The following is a 27,279-nucleotide window of genomic DNA, read 5'->3' on the forward strand; positions in this document are numbered from 1 at the left end:
TACTGTTTTCCTTTTGTGAATTGTCATCCTAGCGGGCATTAAGTGGTATTTCATGGTTTTGATCTGTATTTCCCTAATTACTAATGATGTCAATTATGTTTCAAAAGTTTCAAATTCATTTATTAGTCTTAAGCTTTTCATCATTTTTAAGATAACACTGTTACTGTTACAAAAGCTAGCAATCAAAAGGGAATTAGGAAAAAGTATTTAAGACATTAAGAGGAAAAATGTAAATAACTATTTTAGGATGTCTGATAAAATAACTGATCAATAATGAACCCAATTCCAGATAGTCTTGTAATATAATGAGCGTTTCCATTAGAGAGATTAGAGACATTAATCTTCATAACTTTTAAATGGAGGAACCAGAGTTCAAATCCAGGTCTAAGTGACTCCATAGTCCATACTCTTTTAATCCCTATCCTATAAAGTCTTTTAAGAGCCTGCATTAATTAAAAGTGATAGTCATCTGTAACAGAAGCAATGTCGATAAAACTAAAACAGTGGTTCTCAAAGTATGGTCCAGGGTCCTTATATAGGGGGGCCCTAGCACATTTTCACAGAGTCAAACTATTTTCCCAAAAATACTAATAATAATTATTCTGTATGTGTGTGAATACACACGTGTTAACACCTGTATTAATGCAAAGAAGGAAAAACTGTTAGTACTTTAGCATGAATTAAGGTAATGCAATAGCACCAAGTTGTAATAGTGTCTATTATTTCAGTTAGAAAAGTTTTAAAAAAATCAGCTCACTTAAGAATGTCCTTAATGAACCAATAAAAATTAACAACTTTTACTAAATACTTGTCTTTTCCTTCCAATTGTAAGATAAACCAGGGATTATACATAAATCTCTTCCGCAACATAACTTCTACAGTTGGATGATTGTCTCAAGGAAAAAGTACTTGTGTGTTTGAGTTGTGAAGTGAACTAGTCACTTTTTTCAGAGACCACTTTTACTTGAAAGAAAGAGAAACTATGGTCATTCAGACTTGGTATCTGGCAGATGTTTCCACAAAAATGAGCAAAGTGATTTAAAGGAAAATCATCTCTAGTATCAGTATTTTCTGCTAATGATAAAATTTGAGCTTTCAAGTGAAAATTTGAATTTTAAAAAACTTGTGTCTACCACTGCAGGTTTGACAGATCTGCAATACTCAATACTTTTCTGAACTGTGAGGTGAATAATTGTGAATTATTTCACTGTATAATGTGTCAGCATTTGGAAGATCTACATAACCAGCTTTTTCTCTTTTGTCAGCGACATAATGTATTCCAAATAACCTAAAAGATATCAAAAAAATCAGGCAGTTAAAAGATTCATTGGAAGTGGATTTTGATGTAACAGTAAGAAAAGTTTATTGATCCACACTGCAACGAATCTTTAGGAAGTTACCATTTGTATACACTAGCATTTGTGTACAATCAAAAATATAATATTGGGGTTGGGGCTGTGGCTCACTGGTAGAGCCCTTGCCTGGCATATGTGAGGCACTGGGTTCAATCCTCAGCACCACATAAAAATGAATAAATAAAATAAAGGTATTGTGTCCACCTACAACTAAAAAATATTTTTAAAAAGTCAATCTCCATAAATATCCTGGAAAGGTGACTTTGTTTTCAAATGCCTATCTGTATGTAGGTGGATATTCTTTATACTTCAACCAAATGGTGTAGCAAAAAAGACTGAATTCAGAACCAGATATGAGAGCCAGGCACATTCGTGCACACCTGTAATCTCAGCAGCTCAGAAGGCTGAGGTATGAGGATCACAAGTTCCAAATGAGCCTCAGCAACTTAGCAAGACCCTAAGCAACTTAGTGAGAACCTGCTTCCAAATAAAAATTTTTAAAAAGCAATAATAGGCTTAAAAATTTTTGATTTTTAAAATGTAAAATATCAATAAAAATCCATGTTTAATAAGTCTTGAGCCCCAAAACCTTTGAAAACTTCTGAACAAAGGCCATTACAATAACATATATTGTCCTTATTTTGTTCGTGTCAATCAAAGATTGTTCTCCTCCTCCAAGCCTGTCTTTTAGCAAATCTAAATAGAAAGCATAGAAAATAGATTGTGTTCTCTAGTATTTAAAGTTCACAAATGATACACAATTTTACAAAAATCTCTAGGGAAAAAAAATACTTAGTGAATATCTCTTATACTCCCACAAACTGTGCTAGGTGCTTTCACATAAAATCTTTTAATAAAATTTGAGATTTGCATTAAGGCTGAGAAAAGTTAAAGGGAAGTAGTACAATATAGCATAAAAAGTATAGACTTTGGCATACCTGAGTTAAAATTATTTCTTTAAATGTTGTGCTATTAAGACAAATGCACGAGAGTTTCTTCTTTAACATGCACTCAATAAAGGCAGTAGCTACTCAGGAAGCTAAGGCAGGAGGCCAGCAAGTTTGAGGCCAGCTTCAGCAACTTAGTGAAACCCTGTCTCTAAATAAAAAAACAAAAAAAAAAAAAAAAAAAAAAAAAAAAAGGAGGGGGGCTGATGAAGTGGCTCAGTGGTTAAGTGCCTCAGGATGCAATCCAGGTACAAAAAAAGGAAAAAAAAAAAAAAGGTAAAAATTAAAAATAAATAAATAAAAAAGGACTGGGGATGTCACTCAGTGGTGAAAGCAGCCCTGGGTTCAATCCCCAGTATCAAACAAACAAAAAACTCAATAATTGCTACTTTTATGACTGAAAGAAATGAGAATACAATTAAAAGCATATGCAGAAGGTGCTCAAAAAATTCCTTTCAACCTCCCTCTGTTCTAAAACTAAACCAGAAAATACCAAAATCAGCAAACAAGGTTAAAATTTGATGACACACTCTCATTTCATCTTTATAGGCCTCAAGTAGTTGAAGGCTGCTCCAGATAACATCTAAAAATATTTTAAGGAGCCACAACCTATAACAGTGATTAGGGATCAGTGTTTAAAAACTACCAATGCTAGGAAGCACAAAGATCTGGGTTCAATCCTCAGCACCACAAAAAAAAAAAAAAAAGCATTTTTTTCCTTCTTTTAAACCTAATTCACTCCTACACTTCTACTTGACATACTAGTAATAGTAACTATGAAAAACAATGACATCTTGATATTACTAAGAAAATTATCAATGAAACAATTCTGAAATTGATCATCTTAGAAATCAGGAAACTAGCAGGAAGCACAAAAATAATTGTTTAATTTTTAACTATATTTCCATCAGATTTCATATCATCACATGCTTGGACTATTATATTAAAAATTAGACAGTAGTTATTTTAAGTACAGTAAATATGTTCCAAGATTTGTGATGAGAAAGGTCAGTCTCTAAAAGTTAACAAGACTTAATAGCTTAACAATGCTTTTCACTCTGTACACTTCAACAAACATCAAGGCTATTTACAAAAAACAAAACAGCTGATTAATTTTATTAAACTCTTGTCAACCAAGCATTTTTTAAAAAAATATTCAAGCTGACTTCATTGTTTATGTTGTGTGGACAATCACAATATGTAGCATTTTAATAATCTTTTATTTCAGAGTACATTCTTTACAAAAGAACTAATTATTTTTCGAACATATGTTTACGCTCAGAACTTTTATAGAAACTTTGCAAGTTTTCTCTACAAAAGAAGTCCCCTCTACTTTAAAAGCATAAGCTGGATGAACTTAGTTTTATCCTGATTAATTTCTTATTGCAAGTTTCATTACTAACCATTTCCTGTGTTGTACTGTTTACCCTATCTAGGGCTGGGGATGCGTACAGATCAGTGGTAAAACACTTATCTAGCAAATACAAGGCCCTGGGTTCAATTCCAAGCACAACAATTGTTCACCCTCTCTATAGTAACTATTCCAAAGCGGTGATCCTCTACCACACTGCAGGGAAGAAAACAAGCACTGGTGGATATTATCTGACAATTCCTGAAAATTATTTCAAATGGATACTCACATATATTTCCTTTGATGCTTTTGTGTTCCAAGAAAGTTAGCATGATCATATTTTGGAGGAGCCAGAATGGTATACTGAAAGGGAGTAACGAATATCAGATTGAAAGCTATGAATCAGTTTCAACTTCTAACACTCAAAAATTATGACTGTAGAAAGGTCACTAATTCCCTGTTGCCCACAGTATTCTTCAATGAGCAATCGCATGCCCCTCTGTTAAAAAGCATTCCCCAGTAACTGTTTAATGTAGCAAAGTTTAGTGCAACTTAAGTTATACATACACACACAGAGAAAAAACAGAGCCAACTGCAAATAAGGTAGAGAATCAATTACATTTAATCCTATTAAGTCCTTTCTCTATCCCAAAAAGAAAAGCTGAAGATGATAAAATGCTCAGAAAATTGCCAGGCCATTTCCCTAACATTAACCTATCAATTTTCAAAACACTCATGAAGCAGATGTCAAGTACCTCTAGTTTTACAGATGAAAAAACCCTAAGGCTATTAAGTCATTTCCTCCATTATCACATAAAAAGTTAAAGATCAGAATAACAAACTCTAGCACTCTGTACTATTCATTAATCAAGAAAATTGTTAGATCAAACCCCAAAATGCTATAATTACCTCATTATATGCTATACCCTCCCTTCTCTATATAAACCTATCTATGTTGTCCAATAAGGTAGCCACTAGCCACATGAAATGCAGCTACTCCAAAAGAGATTTTCCAATACAAATGGAATTCTGAAAACTTAGGATAATATAAAATACTGATTTTTTTTTTTACATAGATCACATGTTATAATGGTATTTTTGGATATACCAAGTTAAAATTCATTGTGCAGCACTGGTTCATGCTTCTTTCCAAAGACTTCCCAATGAAACATGTCATTTTAATACTTAAACCAAAATGCAATTATTTTCAAATTTGTTGCATCCTACATACATTATGTATGTAACCATATTTGGAGGGGGAGAAAATGGGCATAACATGTTTTGAGAGATACAAGAACATATACAATTAACAAATACACAAAATAGATGATCCCAATGTTCACAGAAAGAATTTTAAAAAATGTTTCTATCTCATTACAAGTATATGGGATTTTATAGGTTGTTCTTTGTGTGGTTGAGTATCAATCCTAAGGACTCACGAATGCTAGGCAAGTGCTCTACAATCCCAACTCAGTAGAATTGATTTTGAACAAGACACAGAGAGGAGAAAGTATGACTCTCCATTTCAGTAATACATCATTTTCTCAGGTGAAAAATAAAATATAGTCCTATGCCTAATGTACACGTAGAGATATCAGTCATCAGAGGTTACTCACGAAGAACTTCTCAAAATATCTGCCCAACATGTACCAACAGTGGGACTTTTTTGGTTTGTTTAGTTTTCTTGTGTTTTGAGGTGGGCCTGGTGTGTTGCCCAGCTGGTCTCTAAAGCATGGGTTAAAGCAATCCCTCTACCTTAGCCTCCCAAGTAGCTGGACTATAGGCCTGTACCACATCTGGGTTACAGTTATTTAGAATATAATATTCTAATACATACTCAGCACTTGATCTCATTTGACTAGAGGCAAGAAATATATAGTTAAGAGAAAAGATCAATTTTAAAACCAAGGATAACTTTAGAATATAGTATGACAATCTCATAAAAGGTTAAATATCAAGTTTCCATATAACCAGGAAAATCCACTCCCAGGTTTTATAACCAAGAGAAATTAAAACAGGTCCAAAAACCAAACACTGTGTACATGATTGTTCACAGCAGTATTACATATAATAGCTAAAAAGTGTGAACAATGCAAATGTCCACTGACTGATGAAAAACAATGTGGTATATTCATATGCTAGACTTTTTCCCTTAAAAGAGGGAATGAAGCACTGATACATTGTTATAACATTAATGAACCTTGAAAACATACTACTTTGAAAGATGCCTGTCAGAAAAGATCCCATATTGTATAATTCCACTTATATGAAAAGTCCAGAATAGGCAAATCTATAAAGACAGAAAGTAGTTACTTGGGGTTGGGGTTATTAGAAAACTGCTAATCACTGCTCATGAAGAAGGGTTTCTTTCTAGGGTGGTGAAATGTTCTAAGATTAATTCTGATGATTGTTGTACAACTATGTGAATGCACCAAAAGCCACTTTAAATTGGTGAATTGGATGGTATGTGAATTACATCTCAGTGAACCTGTTAGAAATATGAAGCAGGGGGAAAAAGGATTACAGGGATTCACAAGCTCTTAACTGCTATTTTTCTGGATTTTGTAACTGTGATATTTATCAGTTTTTATTGTTTGGGATTTTTTTCTCATTCTAAATATTCATATTAGTAAAAAATTTTTTCCATCACATTCTTGCACAACCAAGTAAATTTATTTAAAGTTATAAATTGTACTGATTTATGTGGCATGTTAATTATTTCAATAAAGGTTTTTCAATAGAAGGATAACAGCAATCATTCTCATGTTAACCTTAAAACAATTAGAGAATAGCCACACCTCCAGACATACAGTCCCTCAAACTATGAAACCCACTAAAGGAACACAAACTACTTTAAAAACTAAATAGTTTTGTGAAAGCCAAAAAAAGTTACTATCTCAATTAAGCAAATAATCAAGCTTAGACACATACCATGGAGATCTGAAGATCACAGTATAAAAATGTAGAGGGACAACACAAAAATACTATTTTACCACTTTCTCTTAAAATCTAAACTCCTGACTCAGAATGGATTAAGAAATTAGGAACATAAATTCTTAAAGCTGAGGGGAAATGTTTTATCAAAAATCTCAGCTGTGTGTGTGTGCATTTAACACATAACATCTTATGTAGACTGACAATTTCGGAAGCAGCTGTATCTAAGACAATGAAGCTTTTTTTTTTCCTTTTTAAATAATAAAATGTGATGGTGCCATTCCACAGCCCACCCCATCCCCCACTACCACCACCAGCAGGTGGAGGGAAAGGATACTGTAGACTAGAGGATGACAGCTTTGTATAACCCTTTGGACTTTAAATGTAAGAATGCAGCTGGTAGTCTCTCAGGAGGGGCTAAAAGAGATTTGTGGACAAGCTGAAATAAGGGGGATCCTTTGCCTGGAAGAGGGCACACCGTAAGCCACATCTTGAATCAGCTATATCCAGAGTAAAACAGGCCGCTGGAAGGCACTGTTAGCATCACCAGGATGGCCTCTCACGCCGGGGGTGTTTTTTTCAACGGAGAAGTTGACTCCTGTAGTTTGGACATTGAGGGGAGGCAGGGGTAAAGCGGGAGTCGGGAAGACCAGAAAAAATGCCTTTAAGTGGAGACGTCTTGGGCCTCGCTGAGGAAGTTCTGAGCCCCACTAGGTCGCCACACGCTTGCCTCCCCCCAACTCCCTTCTACCCGCGGCGCCAGACGGCGGTGCCCGTGCGAGAGCCGGAATCTCCGCCGCTGCCGGGGAGGGGGACGCGGCCGGGCCCCGGCTGCGCGGGCCACACACACACACACACACACACACACACACACACACACACACACACAAGCCTCCTCCGCACTCGCCGCGCCCGGCCTCCCGCCGCGCGGCCCAGCCCCTCGCACCCGCAGCTGGCCGGCTCCACAGGGCAGGCCTAGGCCGCGCCAGCCGTGCCCCAGCACCTCGTTCCCCGGCGGAGGCGGAGCAGGCCCTACACAAACTTCCCGGCGCGTTAACAGAGGCGTCACCGACGGGCCGGCCCCCAGCGCCATTCCCCCGCGGCCCGGCGGCGGCGCCCGCCCCTACTCCCTCGGAGTCCCGGCGGAGACCGGCCCAAGGCCCAGGGCCCCCACCCTCCGGCGCCCCGGAATTTACCTCCAAGTCACGGCCTTTGTTCTTGAAATTCTTGAGCCGCTGGTTATCTAATTTCTCGTTGTCCGCCATGGCCGGGCCGGTGACTCCTTCCCCCGCCCGGGCCCCGCGGGATCCGCCCCAACCACCGCGCCGCACCGACACTCCCTGGAACCGGGCCGCCGCTTGAGCTGCTGTGCCCTCCGGGCGGCCGCTTCCTTCCTCCTCTCACTTGCCTCCGCCGCGGCCTTCTCCTCCTCTCCCCGCCCGCCCCCCCTCCCCGCCCTAACCCTAGAACGACAGCAGCTCGGGCGAAGACAACTGCGGGGCCGGGCGGCGGCAACGGTGGCGGAATGTGCTGCCGGCTGAGAGGGGGAGGCAGCCTCGATATGAGAGCCCCGGCGCCGCGGCCACGCCCACCGCCACCAACTCAGCTCGCCGATTGGTCAACCAGGCTCCGGTGCGCTTGGCCAATCCGAAGGGGCGATGGAAAGCGAACAGAAAGGGGAAGAGAGCGACTCTGGGAGGAAAGGGCTCGGTGCTGGGAGGGTCTGTATAGGAGGGGAAAAGAGGGGTGCGGTGGGGGCAGAGCTGGGAGGGACCAAGTGCCTCCGGAGAAAGGGTGAGGAAGCGAAAGAAAAGCAGACTTATGAGGAGCGCGAGTAAAGGAAGGAGAGACCGAGAGACTGGGTGGGGACAAGCTGGTTTACTGCGGTTGTCAGGGCAGCCGCAAACGTCTGGGGTCCTGGGTCAAAGCCGAGATAAAGTAACGTTATTTTCTCCTCTTGTGCGCCCTCTCTTCCATGGCATTTCTGGAGCGTTCCCCTTGCTTTTCGAGGAGTACAGAGAGCTTCGCCTTGGCTTCACGCCGGATGGGGCTGTACCTTCTAAGGGCCAAGTTTGGGGCTAAGTACTGGCAGGGGCTACAGGCGTCCCGGAAGTGCAGAGGAAAGAGAGAGGGATGGTGTTGGAAAACGAACGGGATTCATTAGAGGAATTGGATTTTTCTTAAGAGTACCTGCAACGGGTAGGAAATTGAGTAGAGTTGATGGGCCTGTGATAATACCGCTTCCTAGGTGTTTACTTTTTGAAAGTTGAAGAAGTTACTTGGTCACAAAATACAAACTTCTAAGGGGCGGGGTTCGTGGCGCATAGTCATGTAACATTGTAACTTTTGAGAAAAAATGAATTCCAAGGATAGCAGGGGCAAAAATAACGCAAGATACAAAAGAACGTACTCAAATTTTTCAAAAAGAAGATGTATCCAAAAGGTACAGTGTTGCGTGAAATAGAAGTTCGGGTGCGAGCAGGGAACAGAGACACTGAATGTGTTTCCATATGGCAAGGTAGGAGGAAGAGAACCTAATACAAACTCCTTCGGGAACTTTTGACTTTGGGTCCTTTCTGGTGTATTTTGTTTTGGTAGAGCAAGATGCAGAAATAAATGTTTAAAGTGTAAATGTTTCTTAAATACTTTTGAAGTCAAAGGAGGGATTTTTTTTTTTTTTTTAAAGAAAGGCAGTGGGTTTGAACTGTAACGACTGAGTTCTCTGAGGGAGAGGGAATGAAGAGCGCTGGAATACTATTGAAGTCACTTGAAGATGTTATAGAAGGAAAGGTAAAAATTAAATTAGAATAATACCTTAAAAGTCTTTAGTACTTTGTATATTTTGCACTGGGCTATGGCAAACAAGCTGTGCCTGGAAATAATTCACACCAAAGGTTAACTTGACTAAATTAAATGCAGACCTTAAAATACAACTGATGAAATTGTAAATTTTTTTTCCCAAAGACTCATTTAATTGAAATAGCATTGTACTTAAATGCTAGAGCACTGATGTATTTAAAAATTAGTTTAGGAGAAGAAAATTAGGTTGTAAAGCATGTGTGCTTTTTGCCATCATGGATTTGGTCAGAAACGGGATTCAAGAAAAAAATGAACTGATGAATTCTACTCCGTGATTAGAAGTTATCCTGTCAACATGCATGTATAGATGATTACTTTGTACTTCTAGAAATAAACTTTATGATAGTTTTTATGATAAAGTTCATAGGATTATCTACTGTTGTATAGGTCTTCATGTCTCCCAGCTACAACTGGTTATATCTGATAATTAAACAACCCAAAATTCTCTCTGCAGAGTACTCCTTAAATGGGTTTGACCACTGTTACCAACTGGGAGAGATGCAATACAAATAATAATTAAACACATCTTATAATTTTATTTGTCTAATGTCTGGTGAAGTCTGTCTTCCTCCCTAGACAGTAAGCTCTCTGAAATCAAGGACCATATTTATTTTGTACGCTGGGTATATAGCACACAGTAGTATTTGGCACGTAGTATGCACTCAATGACTATTTGTCAGGTGCAAGACCTGAATCTGAACTTCTTTGAATGCATGTCCCTTAAGTTGAAAAACCAGTTAACACTTCTTGATATAAGTGTAGATTGAATTTTTATTGCTTTTAATTTACAGTTTCATCCAAAATTTTTAATTTGATATCCATACTCATTCCAGGATTAAAATTTATGGAATAAGTCAGACACTTTTCAGGGCAAGACACTACACACAAACACACACACACACACACACACACACACATTTAAAAGCAGTTGTGACACACTTTGTTAAGACAATCATCTTTAATTATAATTCATTATAATTCATAAGTAATCTGTTTGCTGGCCTGTTTTTCACTTGAAATTGTTACTACTTGTTTGCCAACAAGATTACATGTTTAGTGTCTGTACTTGCAGTTCTTCTGATATAGAAGATAAATAATTTATCAAAGAAGTTTTTCAGGGAGTTGGTAATAGTTCTAAATGCGATTGGCTACCTAATTGTCAAGACATGGTAGAGCCAACTCTGGTTAGGAGGTTTGGGAAATTTAATTTGTTGAATTAAGGAAGTAGTAAAATGCAGAATTATTAATACCATTTTGGACATTATTTTAGTTTGGGCTGCTATAACAAGTTAAATGTATATTTGGTGGCTTAAAAAACATATTTATTTTCCACAGTTCTGAAGGACATGAAGTCCAATATTGAGGCAGATCTAGTAACTAGTGAGGGCTTTCTTCCTGGCTTGTATTCTCATATGATAAGAGAGCAGCCAAAGAGAGTAAACTCTCTTGTCTCAACTCACATGATTTTATTGCCTTTAGCCTCACTTCTTAATACTGTCACATAGGGGGTCAAAATCTCATCATGAATTTTGGGAGGAATGCAAACATTCAAGTCCATAAAAAATGTGGACTAATTGGGGCTGGGGTTGTGGCTCAGTGGTAGAGCACCTCGCTGGCATGTGAGAGGCCCTGGGTTCAATTTTCAGCACCATGTATAAATAAATAAATAAAATAAAGGTAAAAAAAGTATGCAAAATATTTTTTAAATTATGGACTAATTTAACAAAGAGGCTTTTGGAGTATCTGAAGTATAGTTATTATGACCAAGCACTGTGAAACCTGTATATGAGACCTGTTTCAAATAGTCTATTCAATGTTAGGTAACTTATCACCCTGACATTATTTTTGGTATAGGGAAAGTCTAAAATATTGTGGAGATACTTGCTTTCAGTGTGTCATGAAGTTTTCTTAAATTCCTTGAATAAAGAAGTTTTGTGTTCGGCAACAGATTTGTGAGGGGATTGTGAAACCACACAAGATTTTAGTTGGTAAATAGTCATCTCAAAAGAAATTATAATTTTTAATTATTTCAGCAATTTGAACTATTCATATGTACATTAAGTTGAGGATTGCAGAATCTCTTTAATATAGATCTTATGGTCTCTATATTTGGGGAATACCTTTGATTATGTATGATTTCTTGAACAAAATGTTGAAAAAAGAAGGAAATATATATTTTGCTAGAACAGCTGGGCTAGTTCTTTTTTAGAGAAAAATACTGAACCCTTGGTAATTTCTGTCTTTTGAATGTAGTTTGTTCATATATTGGCAACTTGGTCAGTAGTGTGGTAATGTTGAGAGATTGTGGGACCTTTAAGAAGTGGGCCTTAGGGGCTGTGGTTGAGTGCTCATCTGGCATGTGTGAGGCACTGGGTTCAATTCTCAGCATGATAGGTAGGTAGGTAGGTCGGTAGGTAGGTAGGTAGATAGATAGAAAGAAAGAATAAAAGTCCATTGACACCTAAAAAAAATTTTTTTAAAAAAGAAGTAGGAGTTGATTAGGTGTTAGGGGTCCTTGCCCTGGGAAGGGATTAAGGTAGTTCTCATGTGACCCTGAGTTAGTTCTCAAGACAAGGTTGTTTTGAAAAAAAAAGCAAACCTGGCCTCTCCCCTCCCTTTGGCTACCTGTCACACTGTGTGATCTTTTCCCTCTCTCTCACTTTGTCCATAACACCATCTCCCTTGATGTGATAAAGCCTGGGAAGTCCTTACCAGAGCCATTACTATGCTGTTTGAACTTGCAACTTCCCAAACTGTGAGCTACATAAACCTCTTTTCTTTAGAAAGTACGCAGCTTCAGGTATTTCTTTATAGTAATATAAAATGGACTAATGTAGTAATGTCCTTTTATTTTCTCTGGAAACTAAAATCGACCAGGTATTAGAGGACTTTGCTCATTTCTTTTCACTGCCAGATTTTTCTGACTGGAGAAAATTACATCTTCATTTTGATTGAAGTCCTGAATGAAAAGATGATGATGAGCTAAAATTAACATTAATTTGAGAGAGGTGAATCACATAGTATTTATTTAGCATATTTCTTTAAATACTTAGTTTTGAGTCAGGCATGGTGGCACACACCTATAATCCCAGCGACTTGAGGCAGGAGGATGGCAAGCTCAAGGCCAGCCTCAGCAACCTAGCAAGGCCCTAAGCAACTCAGTTGAATACTTACTTACTGAATACTTCTTATTTCAGACAGCTTTGTAACCCTATTTTTTAAAATGTTTGTTTTTAAGTAATCACAGGAATTGAAAAAAATGTACAAGGTTCCATCTATCCTCTACTGTCTCCCCCAATGGTTCCTATTACCTAACTATAGTATACTATCTAGAAAAGGCAATTAATATTGGTATTGTTAATATTATTGAAGTTATTCAGAGGAGAGGGAAGACATTAGAATATAAACTATATATGAAGGTATCAGGGGTTCCCATATACTGGAAAATCTGCAACCCTGTACTTTATGGGGAAGAATTCTTTAATGACAATAAATAATTATTGTTACCAAATATTGAATATCTACTATATTCTAGGTCAAGTTATTTTATTTACATGAGGTATGTTATTATTATCATTGTATTATTATCATTGTATCATTTATATTTCTATTATAAAAAAGATAACAGTCACTGAGTATTTATGAGGCAGGCAGTCTTCTAAGCAATTCTATAAATTGAAATTCTATAAATTATATATAAACTATATAAATCACACATATATACAAATAAAGTCATTGAATCCTCACAACCCTCTGAAAAGGGTAATTACATTACAAATAAGAAAACTGAAACACAGAGGGATGTAGTCATTTGCCCAAGATCCCATAGTAAGAGGTGGAGCTGACATTTTGAGCAAGGCCTGACACTAGAGCCAACACTCTGACTAACCATGGAGGTACATAAACTTCAGTATTCATAGTAACCTTTCAAAGTAGGTATTATTGTTTCTCTTTTCTTTATGAGGAAGTTAAGTAACTTGCTTAAGATCTTATACAACTAGAGGGTGCTGGAGCTTTAGTTCGATTCTAGCTAAAAAACCTCACTGTTTCTAGTTGACCCTTCTGCCTCCCTTGCCTCTCATACAGATCTCAGCTGAACCTCTATAAAGATCTAGCTCTGAAGACTGACAGTGGTTCTCAAGCCTGAGTTTATCAGAATCACCTGGAGGCTTAAAACCAAATTGGTAGATTCTGTCCCTAGGACTTCTGTTTTAGTAGGTCTGCATAGCCTATGAAGATCTGAGGTTCTAGCAAAAGCTCATGTGATGCTAATGATGTTTTAATTCCTTGACCATCCTTTGAGAATTATTAGTTCTGCTGTTATAGAGCTCATTGTAAGGTGGCAGCCTTAAGGTGAAGACAAAGTTAAAATAAGGGTAATTAGGAATCACAGTAATAGATCTTATGTCATGCAACTGTAATGCAAATGTAAGTCATGGTTATATATCTCTTACTCAAAAATGTACAGAACAGAATTTTCCAGGCCAGTAACATCCAATTGCATATTTTAATAGACTTATGCAGTGTTTTCCTAGATTCCTCTCTGTGTCTAATTTTTCTCTCGAGTGTTCTCAAATACCATTTTATGACATTTTTCACAATAACTGGCTCCATTGGGCCTGTTAAGTCTATTTTGAGTTTCTTGGTGTTAGCTTAAATCTCATATACTCTGCCACTGCCTTTCTAGCTCCTTGAAGACTCATGCTTGTCCCAATTCTTGAGTCAATTCCCAAAGAGGCTAAGTGTGTCTCTATTAACTCTGTTCTTCCTCTACTCTTGAATTTCAGCCCATTTGCCAGGTATGCTGGTTTACTTCTACTAGTGTCCTTCCCAGGCCCTGCCCCTGCAGGCACAGAGGAATGGGGTGTCCTGCCCACATCTGACTGACCTCTTAGAATCATCTCTGATACCAACAAACAAAACAGAAATGCAGATTCAGCATCTCTATTTTTAGTTGTCCTGTTCAGAGATTCCTTCACAATCAAAACAATGGGAAAAAAATCCATTAATACCCATTCACTTCTACTAATGGTGCTACTCAGTTTCTTGACTTGAAACATTAGGTACCTTTGATTCTTCATTCTTTTTTCCTGCATCCCATGTTCAGTAAGTGCCAAATTGTAATGAATACATAGAATATTTTCTTCAAGTGTCTTGAATTTGCCTCCTTTCCATTCCCAGTGCTACCATCCTCCGTCATCCCTGTTTAATATCTATAATTGTTTCATGTTCATGATATATTGGAATTATAAGAAAGCATTAATATTATCTAGTCCAACTCCTATTTTGTGTTTGAGCTCTCACTTCAACATCCCCATCAAGTGAGTTTTTTTTCCTCAGTGTGTATTGTCATAACCCATTCAGTCTCCATAGGATACTGTTAGAAAGTGCTTCTTAATGAACATTTACGTATGTAACATAATCATTTAAAAGAAAAAAATCATTGTAAGACAAAGATAAGTCTACCTTTAGTAGAAATCTAAATCTAAATCTATATTATACCTGGAAATTTGAGAATAGTAGTACTAATCAGATTGGTGAAAATTCTCATGAGTATGACTGGGTTTAATAACTTAAGTGAAGATGGACTGATGCTCTGAAACAGATGACTGCTTTGGATAATCCCATATAAGCACAAGTCTCTGGTGCATTTATTAGTTTTTTTCTCTATTACTGAGCATAGATTATATGTGACATATGGTACCATGTATACACATATAATTCTGGAACAAGAATTTTAAAATAGCACAAAATGAACACTTTCAAGGCACATAAATTAGTCTTGAAATACACACCTCATAGGATTTATCAACTTTCTATTTATAGTTTGTCACCATGTTATACAAAACCCTGAAGTCTCTTGGAGAACTTCTCAAATAGAGTTTCGACAGATTCTCTAGATACTTAAAAAGTCAAAGGTTTATAGCTTTTGATGAACCATGTAGATTTAGTTGTCACTGGTTACCTTATGATGAACTTCAGAAAAATCTTTAACAACAAATCTTTTAATGTTTTCCTCACTCCAGCACACTATTAAATCCTAGAAACCTTTGTCATTTCACCTGTATGCTTATTCTCACATTCTCATGAGGACCCGTTGAAGGTTGCCGATCAAATGACTAATGAGAATGAGAACTTGGTGTTAGGCCATCTTATTTAGAACTCATTAGATATTAGAATGTCTTGTACTCTTGCCTTTTGGCTACAACCCTAAGATCTGCCTAATCAAACCTTGATGTTCTACATGGCAGAACATAAGCTACCATACTGATCCCAAATTAGACTTCCCAGGTTTTTAGTTCTACTTATAAATAGAAGCATCAAAGGAAACATTTAACTTGTGGGAAGATCAGGTCAACTAATGACTAATAATACTACTGTTTGGTTAATTTGTGGATATCATGGAACCATTTAGAGCAGTAGAAAGATATCAATAACCTAGTGACCTAGAAGAGCTATTTAATTTCTTCTAAGGACTGAAAATTCTTAAATTTTATATTTTTATTCTTATTTTTTTATATTTCTACTTTGCACATGAAAAGAGGAAAAAAATCACCCTGCATTTATCTTAATAGTCATTAGTGAATGAAACTCTTTTTTGAAAAATAGTAATTCAGATTAGCCATAGAAATCTTTTAAGAGCCACACATCTCTGTCTATGGTTGGATTGTCAGACCTCTTGGAGACACTCTGGTGGCACATGAGTTGATTCATAGGATACACTGGCAAATTGGCTAATTTTATGCCCTTAATGTACTAGCTCCTTTTATAATAATTTACACCCACTTTGTGTTGCTTACATCACAGTGTATTGCTCTTAAAAAAAATAGGAAAGGGAGGAAAAAGTATATTATCTTATATATTTCTACCTACCTCTCCATATACAACAACTTAATGTATAATACAGTGTAGCATATATCCAAGTGTATAGTCAGGGAAGACTTTATGGACATGTGACCCATATGGTCACAGGGCCCCATGCTTGGCTTAATACTCTGTTGTCACCATGTTGAAATTCTTAGGTTTTAAATATGGAGTTCCACATTTTTATTCTATACTAATCCCTCCCTGCAAGTTTTGTTGTCTGCATAGAGTACATTCTTCTAACTCATTACTTATAATTTTTTGGCATGTATTCTCTTAATGTATTATTAAAAAGGCTTATATAGTATTTTAAACGTAAATAAGCACTAAGTGTAAATAGGATCATACTATATACCATTCTGAAACGTGCTTTTTCATTTAATATATTGAGACATTAATTTATCTCATACTTTTCAGTAGCTGAAGAATATTACTTTATATGGATAAATATTTAATCAATCACATGCTGAGAGACAGATATTGCCTTCTATTATATGTTATGACAGAGTAAACATATTTGAATATACATATTTATGTACCTGCCCCACTATTTCCCTAGGATAAATTTCTAGAAGTGGAGTTGCTGAGTCAAAGGGTAAGAACATTTTAAAATGTGATACATACCACCTGATTGCTCTTCAGAAAGATCATACTAGATTATACCAATCTAAATCCCATCAAGAGTGTACAAACATGGTCATTGCCCCACAAGCTAACTGAGCATAGTAACTCAATTTCATTGTTGCCAATCTGATAGCACCTGCTGTATCTAATGGTCTTAGCTTGCGATATTATCTCACTAGGATACCATTGATTCCACTAATATAAAATGGCAATTTATCAAATTAAGCATTGGCTTACCTATCAAAGTGAGTACCTTTAAGTGGTGATTCTGTATTGGCCTCCTAGCCAAATATGTGAGGTATATAAAAGTCCTCAACTTTTCTTTAAAAATAATAAGATTCTTGCTTTTCATACATAACATTCACAGATACTGTACATGCTCAGAGATTCTAAGGACACTAATCTTACTGTCCTTATGCTCTTAACTCCTCAACTATTGAAACACATAATTTTGATATAATTTCAGTGTTGTAAGAATATAAGGCTATAAGGAAATAATAGTACAAAGAATTCCCATATACCCTTCACAAAGATTCCCTAAATGTTAGTATTTTACCACATTGGCTTTCACATCCTCTCTGTCTGAACTCTGATAGTAAAGTAAATTGCAGGCATGACTTCTTTATGTTCCAAATGCTTTAATTTCATTCTTTTATAATTGTAGAATAATTACCTAAATGAGAAAATTTGATAGAAAATTATTATGTATATACATTATTTACATTTATATTTTCCCAGTAATGCCCTAATTTATAGAAAAGGAAGGGAAAAAATTCTTTTCCAGAATTCAAACCAGGAACATATATTATTTTCAGTTGTCACGAGTCTCTCCTCCACTTTTTTTGTGTCACATTTCCAAGACAAATCCTATACTGGTATAAGGAATAATTTTTTTGGAAACCTGAATTCCAAAAATCTGCTTAGTTAGCTTTTTTTGTTTTTGTATTTGTATGTTCAAAACAGAGAAACATTGCTTAAAAAGGAAAAAATCAGATCTGGCAAGTTAAAGAAATAGTATATTTGACTACAGATAATAGAAATTTGCTACTTCTGATTTACATAAGCTGCAAAAAATGAAAATTTCACAGGGCATGGTGGTTCATGCCTGTAATCCCAGCAAGTAGGGAAGTTGAAGCAAGAAGATTGCAAGTTTGAGGCTGCCTGGACAACTTAGTGAGACCCTGTCTCAAATAAAAAGGACCGGGATGTAGTTCAGTAGTAAAGTGCTCCTGGGTTCAATTCCCAGTACCAGGAAAACAAAATTTCATTTTTTAAAAATGCTCTGGACTTTAAGTTTTCTAAGAACCTTTCTAAAAAGATTGTTTACCACCTTGGCTAAAGGTACCTGGTGTTGAAAAGACACCTATTTGATTATATGCAAATACAGTTACCTCTACATCCCTAAAGAGTCTAGGGAAAGGAAAAATGAAACACACAACAAAAAATACCATTTCCTAATTCAACAGTAGAACCAAAAGGCATTCATGTTCATTTTAGGATGACAGCAGCTTTCCATTCTTGGAATCTTATTAAAAACGAAACAAGCATGAAGTATGTTGATAGGATAAATTGAATCTTTTAACTGTGGTTAGCATAGGAATGGCCCCCTGAAGCACTGGGGTGGGAGCTGAGATCAGCTAACCTGAAAGTATGTACAACTTCAAGGTGAGTTCATAAATAAGGAACAGATGGATATTTTACTTAACAAACATTCAAAAAGTACTCAGTGTTAAGCAATGTTTTAAGCACTTTGAATGAAAACTCATTATCCTTTTTTTCCCCTCTGTTCACTATCATATTTTACAGATGAGTAAGGGGAAACAGAAAGATGGAGCAATTTGTCCAAAGTCATACAGCTAATATGGCAGAAGTAGAAGACTATAAGAATCTCCAGGGAATGCCTATAGGGACCTGAATGGTTTAATTTTATGGACTTTTAAATTGACCCACAACTTTATTTCCAGGTTGGGACCTCACATTGAGGAGAAATGACTGGGAATGCTGGCAAAATTCAGTCAGACAGGGACAGTGGAGAAGGAAAAAGAAATCCAAACTAAAGTGGGATAAGGGAACAGAGCTGGGAACTACTGAAATCAAGCTCCCATGTTTTTAAAAACCAAATTGTTAAGGTTATCTAAATTATGCTTTCTTTTTAAAGTACAGGAAAACTAAGTTCATGTAAAAATGAGCAACAAAAATATCCAGGTTAGATGCCATACAAAGTTGTAATAAGAATAAAGAATAAAACGACATCCATACAGACTAGAGTATGCCAGGAAAATGTACTCAGAAAGCAGTTCACATACTGCATTATTTTAGAATGAGGTAAAAAGTTTTCAGAAAATTATATAAGAAATAAAAGACCAAAATAGAATTCAAAAATGAAGTGACAGAAGTCAGAAAAGAACTAAAAATCTTAGTAGCAGGATTTGGAAACCCACTTTATGACTTGACTACAGGATTCATGTGCTGAGGGCCACAATGGCAGCTGTCTCCAAGGTTGTTAAGGAATGAGCAGAATTTTTTTACTTTATTTGTTTATTTTTTTTTGAATCAGGGATTGAACCCAGGGTCATTTAACCATTGAGTCACATCCCCAGCCCATGCGCCACCGCACCCAACTTAATTTCTTTACTTTTGGAAATGGGGGTCAAGCACACACCTGTAATCCCAGCAGCTCAAGAGGCTAAGGCAGGAGGATCTCGAGTTCAAAGCCAGCCTCAGCAAAAGCAAGGTGCTAAGCAATTTAGTGAGACCCTGTCTATAAAAAAATTAAAAATAGGGCTGGGGATGTGGCTCAGTGGTTGAGTGCCCCTGAGTTCAACCCCTGGGACGCCCCACCCCAACAAAAAAGAAATAAAGAAAATGGGTTTTAAATATTTTTAAACAAGGACCTGGGGTTGTAGCTCAGTGGTAGAGTCCTTGCCTAGCACATGTGAGGCACTGGGTTCGATCCTCAGCACCACATAAAAATAAATAAATAAAATAAAGGTATGTGTCCATCTACAACTAAAAATATTTTTAAACAATAAATGTTGAACAATTTTAGTAAAGGCAATTGCTTTAAATATGAGAAATGTATTTTAGATGTATATTTTAGAATGTTCAGTAGATAATTAAAATTTAAATCTCGAGACCTTTCAATCCAAAGATTGTGACAGCTTACTACATTAACTACAGTTTTGTGAAAAGTGAATAAATTTTTTGGAAGCCAAAGCTATAAAAATGAATTTAGTAAGTAGTAGCAAATGTCACAATATATTATGGAGACATTATACTTACATAGAAACTCACTCCAAATTTATTACAACAGTCTTTTTAATGTCACATATGCATTATTATGAGGTAGAATTTTGCCATTATAAAGGTATGAGAAATATGTCTAAGAAAAGTGTGTTGTTAGAGGAAGAATTGAATGGTAAACTTAGAGCAATCATTCTTTAAGGTAGGAGACCATTTGCAGTTTTAAAAAGCTTATTCAATATGACTTTTGTTTTCCTAACACAAACCAAGAAAATTAAGCTTGATAAAATCTGTTCAATTGATGGTTATGTTTTGTGAGATGGCACTGTAATGGGATAAGATAAAATCTAAAATATAGTGACATAGACTGAGTATGTGTACATGTGTGTGAGTATGTACACTGAAGGTGAAAAGGTATACACTCAGTGAATTCACATCACTGTGGTAGATTTTCCAAACTATAGTACACAGGTCAAGCCCATATGAGCTGAAAACCACATATATGTTCTATTAAGGGCAACTGGAGAGATATTTGAACTGTGTACAGAGATGGTTACATTCTGGTATGATTATCCTGGAAAACTTTCCTTCCCCTAAAATGTTTTATATGAAAGCATTATGTTCAAAAGTTGAAAAGTCTTAAAGAACAAAGGATGGCAGGCTAGGGTTGTGGCTCAGTGGTAGAGCACTTGCTAGCATGTATGAGGCCCTGGGTTTAATTCTCAGCACTACATATAAATAAATACACTAAAGATCCATTGACAACTAAAAAAAATTTTAAAAAAAGAAAAAAGGATGACTTTGTCAGCAAGTTGTTTTAAAACTATAACTTATTCCATTTCTTGAACCAACATAGAGTTCAAGATGAGAAAAAAAATTCAAACCAGATTTTTATGGCTGTATAAGTCCTATATTCTGATTTGGACTTCAAAGCAATTTTTTATCTGGATTTTGGAGCCCTTAAGTAGACAGACATGCCTCATCAAGAAAGGAAATGTAGGTAACGTAGGTCTCTTTGCCCACTCTTATTAATAAGTTAATTTACTAATACAGCTCATCCATGGGTGAACCAAAATAGCATTAGCCAGTTTATCTGAGGTTCTTTTCCAGGTGAATTGGGGCCTTGGATCTGAGGTAGTAAGTTCTGCCTGCTTTGTTTCCTAGCACCTTAACTGTCTGCTGCACACAGATAGTTCTTTCTTAGTGATTTAATCCCTTCAAAACTTACCCAGATTCTCTGATGATTGATTTTAGTGCATTTTTGCTGCTCATGATGCTGTCATTAGAGCTTGGAAGTTATGAAAAAGTAGACAATTTAATTCAATTTAGCCTCTTATTCTTTGTAGCTTTAACAAAAAGTCATGGGGTAGAATCAAAACTTTTGAATAAAAAGATTTGCATTTTGAAGAGTTTAGTTCATTTTTGTTATAATGACCCTGGAACAATGAGAATTAACATGTTCCTATTGCATAAACAGAGTTTCTCCTTTGTTTGTTATATAATAGAGAATTTAATAGTAAGACTATCACTAAGTTCTGTGGAACTTTGGAAAAAGTACTATCTCCAAGGCAGATGCAAAAAACTACTTCAGTAGTTTCATTTCATCATATGACACTTTGTTGTTTTTAAATTGTGATTTGTGATTATTATAGGGTAATACATACATGTGGTAAGAATGAATATATTAAGAAAGTAAAACAATAGAAGGTTAACCAGTGAAAATTTTATCCTGAGATCTGCTCCCAAGTCTTCCAGTTTCCCTCTAAAGAGACTACCAAATTCTATCACGGAGGTTAAATGAGCAGGCAGTGAAGTAATCCTTCTTGCAGCATAGTCTTTAAAGTCTTAAAAAAAACATGTTAGGCTATATGCTGTGGCACTATTGGAAAGGGCCACATGTGTTGCTTACACATAAAGTAGAAATGATCCAAGGTTTATGAATGATTGCACAATAAAAATTAGAATGCCCTGTTATGGATCATTGAATAGGCACTGAGGTTATGGTCTAACCATGCTTTAAAAAAAACAAAAAAACATGGAAGCAAATGATAATAAGCCAAACATGTTGAGAGATTTTAAACAATTGCATTTTAATTTATAGTTTATGGAATATTTCTTTTCCCTTAATGTCATAGAATTTGAATGAATGCTTAATTATTATCTTTAACTGAATAGGATTCTTAAACAAGGTGTATGTATTGCCAGAAAAATCCATTTTGTACTTTAATAACCCTAATTGTAAAAATGTTTATCTTTGTATTTACTGCTGTCTGATTTGTTCATTTGTAGCATAAGAAATTATTTGTGTACATATATGAAAACTTGGAGCAAACTCCACTCTCTAATGGAATGGCTCCATGTACCTTATCAGATCCCCCATATTAGTTACTGGTTACTGCACTCTTGTCAGCCACTTCTCCAAATGCCCAGAGCTCCAGCTGTGTCAGGCATTGGAGCTCTGGAACTTCCCCACCAATATGCAGCCCTGCCCTCTGGCATCAGGTGGACCTCTGATATCACCGTCAAGCCAGTTTCTCCTGAGAACCACTTGTGTAAATGCACACCTCAAACTTTATTTGGACATTAGTTTTCACAGAGGCTGACTTCCATCTTAATTGAGCAATTGAACTTCAACAATTTTGGAACTCGCTCAACTATGTTTTCAATGTCCCTTGTCTGTTGGATATATTCCCTGTGACCTTTGTTCATTTTATTCACCCTTGGCCATTAAGCATAGTGAACCTAAGGAGTTCTTTTTATGTGGCAACAAAATTTATGATTTGTGAACTTCTTTAAAAAAAAGAAATTACTTGCATTTTTGTAGTCAATAGCAGCTTGTATTTGAACATTATTTACGTATATTTCTAAATTCTATCTAAATATAGTCTAAATCTAAATATAGTCTCCCTTTGTAGATCATTGCTACTATCTTAGAACACAAAGTAGACATTTTCTATAAACAAGTTATTTTGTTACATTGTGATAGTTCAGAACCTATTTGATAATGATCTGAATTATCTTCCAATTTCTTTATCTCAATACTTACCTATATTGAAGTCACTTATTGTATTTCTGCATCCTTTTTAACCCTATTGACTTCAACTGTTTTTTTATAATCCACAAAACCGTCATTTCTTTATCCAGTAAACATTCAATGACTACACACTACAGTTGAAAGGTATATAAGACATGGTGCCATTTCTAGCAGCCTCACAGTGACCTGAGATGCCAATCAACATGAAAAAGCAAAACACACTTGTACAAATTAATTTATGGAATCTTAATACAGAAGATACATTTATTATCTGAACACCTCCTGATGGTGAAATAGTACTGTAATGATGTTGGTAGAATAAGCTTTATTCTTGCTTAGAAAAACAATTGCCTGCTCTCCTCAGGTAATTGGACAAGAGTTTAGAAATTCTCTTAATTTCTAAAAGAAATGTTTGGTCATTCATGACTTTAACTTAGTTTAGTTTGGTCCTGGTAAAAGATTACCCTTTTTGATAGCTATTACATTGATAGGGGTAAGATTGATCAACCTTGGTTTGCTTAGTACTAACTTGCTAGAGTCGAGGATGGAGGAACATTGCCAAAATAAGATAGCATCACTGAGAAGTAAATTGTAGGAAAAGTTCAAAGATTGTTCCATAACATCTTGGTCTGCTTCTCTAGAAGATACTCTATTTCCTAATGCACAGTGCTTAAGTGTACTAAAAAGCAAAAGTTGTATGGTTCAATCATTACCTCATTACTACATTCTTTTATCATTGTTATTATTACCATAGGCAAAAGAAGGGAGTATCTCTCATCTTTAACTAAAAAGCCTCTTGAACCCCCCAAATCTAATTACACTTAGTTTGTCCTTTTATTAGTAAATGGTAACTCTCCTCCCAAATTGCTCTCCCAGAAATCTGGTTGTCATCCTTCAAAATTCCATCTCCCTACTAGGGGTTGATATCTCTGGATGACTGAAAACCTTACTCGCTATTCTCTGTCTATACTTGCCCCTTCAGTCTAATTTCCAATAGTTATAAGAGTGTCAATTTATAAGGGAGATGATATTATGTCATTTCTCTGCTTAAAATCTTCCAGTGGCTTCTCATTATTCTTAAAATAAAATTTAAAAATCCTTTACTTGGCTTACCATGTCCTACATGACTGTAATTTTAAGCTGTTGCTTACCATCCTGGAGCCATATTAGCCTCCTAGCTACTACAGTGCACCTTAAATTCCTTTTCCCCTCAGGACCTTCTTATGTGTTTTTTCCTCTGCTGGAAAGTACTCTCTCTAACTCTTGGTGGAACCCCTACCTTCACTACCTCTGCAATCCCGATCCTGCAGGCTGGATTGAATTCTGTTGTTTTTTTTCTCAAAACTCTCTATTCTTATCTTTTATAGCATGCACCATTAATAATTATATGGTTATTTGCCTAATTATTAATTCCTGCATTTTCTCTACAAGTTCTTTGAGAGTTGAGACCTCACCTGTTTTTTGCTCTTACTCTATTCCAAGCACATGGAGCATTCCCTAAAACAATAACTGCAAAAGAAATATTTATCAAGCAAAGGAGAGAAGGTACTCACTAAATTATTATATGATTTAACTTAGTTATGGAAATTTTTTGTGTGTGTTCAGTGTTTCTTTTATTAAAATCTTATTTTTACAAACTGCATTTCGATTCATTGTACACAAATGGGGTACAACTTTTCATTTCTGTGGTTGTATACATTGTAGATTCACACCATTCATGTAATCATAAATATACATAGGGTAATACTGTCTGTTTCATTCTACTATCTTTCCATCCCCCACCTCCTCCCACCCCATTTTCCTCTACACCATCCAAAGTTCCTTCATTCTTCTCTTGCCCCACCACCCACCATCATTATATATTGTCATGCACTTATCAGTGAAAACATTCGACCTTTGGATTTTTGGGCTTGGCCTATTTCACTTAGCGTGATATTTTCCAACTTCATCCATTTACCAGCAAATGCCATAATTTTATTATTATTTATGACTGAGTAATATTCCATTGCGTATATATACCGCAGTTCCTTTATCCATTCATCATTTGAAGGGCATCTCTGTTGGTTCCACAATCTAGCTATTGTGAATTGAGCTGCTATGAATATTGATGTGGCTGCATCACTGTAGTATGCTGATTTTAAGTCCTTTGGGTATAAACCAAGGAGTGGGATAGCTGGGTCAAATGGTGGATCCATTCCAAGTTTTCTAAGGAAAACTTTTCTCCACACTGCTTTCCAGAGTGACTGCACCAATTTGCAACTCCACCAGCAATGTAAGAGTGTGCCTTTTCCCCCACATCCACCCTAGCAGTTATTATTGCTTGTGTTCTTGAGAATAGTCATTCTAATTGGAGTTATATGAAATTTTAGGGTGGTTTTAATTTGCATTTCTCTAATAACTAGGGATGATGAGTGCTTTTTCATATATTTGTTGATCACCTGTATATCATCATCTGTGAAGTGTCTGCCCAGTTCCTTAGCCCATTTATTGATTGGGTTCTTTGTATTTGGGGTGTAAAAGTTTTTAAGTTCTTTATAAACTTTAGAGATGAGTGCTCTGTCTGAAGTGTGTGTGGAAAAGATTTTCTCCCACTCTGTAGGTTCTCTTTTCACATTATTGATTGTTTCCTGTGCTGAGAAAAAGCTTTTTAGTTTGAATCTATCCCATGTATGGATTCTTGCTTTTAATTATTGCGCTATGGAGGTCTTATTAAGGAAGTCTGGTCCTAAACCAACATGATGGAGATTCAGGCCTACTTTTTCTTCTATTTGTTGAAGGGTCTCAGGCCTAATTCCTAGATCCTTGATCCATTTTGAGTTGAGTTTTGTACAGAGTGAGAGATAGCGGTTTAATTTCATTTTACTGCATTTGGATTTCCAGTTTTGCCAGCACCATTTGTTGAACAGGCTATCTTTTCTCCATTGTATGTTTTTGGCACCTTTGTCTAGTATGAGATAACTGTACTTATGTGGATATGTCTCCATGTCTTCTATACTGTACCATTGGTCTACCTGTCTATTTTGGTACCAATACCATGCCATTTTTGTTGCTATTGCTTTATAGTAGAATTTAAATTCTGGTATTACGATACCTCCTGTATCACTCTTCCTGTCTTGGATTGCTTTGGCTATTCTGGGTCTTTTGTTCTTCCAGATGAATTTCATGATTGCTTTTTCTATTTCTATGAGAAATGACATTGGGATTTCAATTGGAATTGCATTAAATCTGTATAGCACCTTTGGAAGTATGGCCATTTTGATAATATTAATTCTGCCTATCCAAGAACATGGAAGATCTTTCCATCTTCTAAGAACTTCTTCAACTTTTTTCTTTAATGTTCTGTAGTTTTCATTGTGGAGATCTTTCACCTCTTTGGTTAGATTGATTCCCAAGTTTTTTTTTTTTTTTTTTTTTTTGAGGCTATTGTGAACGGAGTTGTTTTCCTTATTTCCCTTTCAGATGTTTCATCACTTATGTATAAAAATGCTTTAGATTTATGCATGTTGATTTTATAACCTGCTATTTTGCTGAATTCATTTATGAGGTCTAGAAGTTTTCTGGTGGAGATTTTTGGATCCTCTAAATATAGAATCATGTCTTCAGCAAATAGTGACAACTTGAGTTCCTATTTTCCTATATGTATCCCTTTAATTTCTTTGGTCTGTCTAATTGTTCTGGCTAATATTTCAAGGACGATGTTGAATAGAAGTGGTAAAAGAGGACCCCTGTCTTGTTCCAGTTTTTAAAGGGAATGCTTTCAGTTTTTCTCCATTAAGAATGATGTTGGCCGTGGGCTTAGCATAAATAGCCTTTACAACATAGAGTTATGTTCCTACTATCCCTATTTTTTCTAGTGTTTTGAGCATGAGGGGGTGTTGTATTTTGTTGAACACTTTCTCTGCATCAATTGAAATAATCATATGATTCTTAACCTTAAGTCTATTGACATGATGGATTACATTTATCAATTTCCAGATGTTGAACCAACCTTGCATTCCTGGGATGAACCCCACTTGATCGTGGTGCACTATCTTCTTAATATGTTTTTGGATGTGATTTGCCAGGATT

General features: G+C 36.2%; 2 protein-coding genes across 7 annotated transcripts in view; one reads left to right on the top strand and one right to left on the bottom strand.

Annotated features, from left to right (window-relative positions):
- The window catches only part of Kpna4 (karyopherin subunit alpha 4), a 66,414-nt gene extending 58,374 nt beyond the window's left edge, over positions 1-8,040 (bottom strand). Inside the window, exons 1-2 of one of the 3 annotated variants that reach the window (XM_047564953.1) lie at positions 7,784-8,040; positions 3,943-4,016 (exon numbers count right to left, since the gene is read on the bottom strand). Coding sequence is in view for 1 of the 3 variants with exons in the window: in XM_047564951.1 (XP_047420907.1) it covers positions 7,784-7,852 (69 nt within the window). In the remaining 2 variants the exon portion in view is untranslated. The remainder of the gene's footprint in view (positions 1-3,942; positions 4,017-7,783) is intronic. The other 2 variants (XM_047564952.1, XM_047564951.1) reach the window with 2 other exon arrangements.
- A 206-nt stretch (positions 8,041-8,246) lies between these two features.
- Arl14 (ADP ribosylation factor like GTPase 14) overlaps positions 8,247-27,279 on the top strand; it is a 96,168-nt gene continuing 77,135 nt past the window's right edge. The window contains exons 1-2 of one of the 4 annotated variants that reach the window (XM_047563109.1): positions 8,247-8,308; positions 9,274-9,377. The gene's annotated coding sequence lies outside the window, so the exon portion shown is untranslated. Of the gene's footprint in view, positions 8,309-8,375; positions 8,787-8,978; positions 9,106-9,273; positions 9,378-27,279 lie in introns of those variants that run through there. The other 3 variants (XM_047563108.1, XR_007110113.1, XM_047563110.1) reach the window with 3 other exon arrangements.

This window comes from Sciurus carolinensis, chromosome 9 (genome assembly GCF_902686445.1).
Source record: "Sciurus carolinensis chromosome 9, mSciCar1.2, whole genome shotgun sequence".
In the NCBI taxonomy this organism is placed as follows: Eukaryota; Metazoa; Chordata; class Mammalia; order Rodentia; family Sciuridae; genus Sciurus; species Sciurus carolinensis.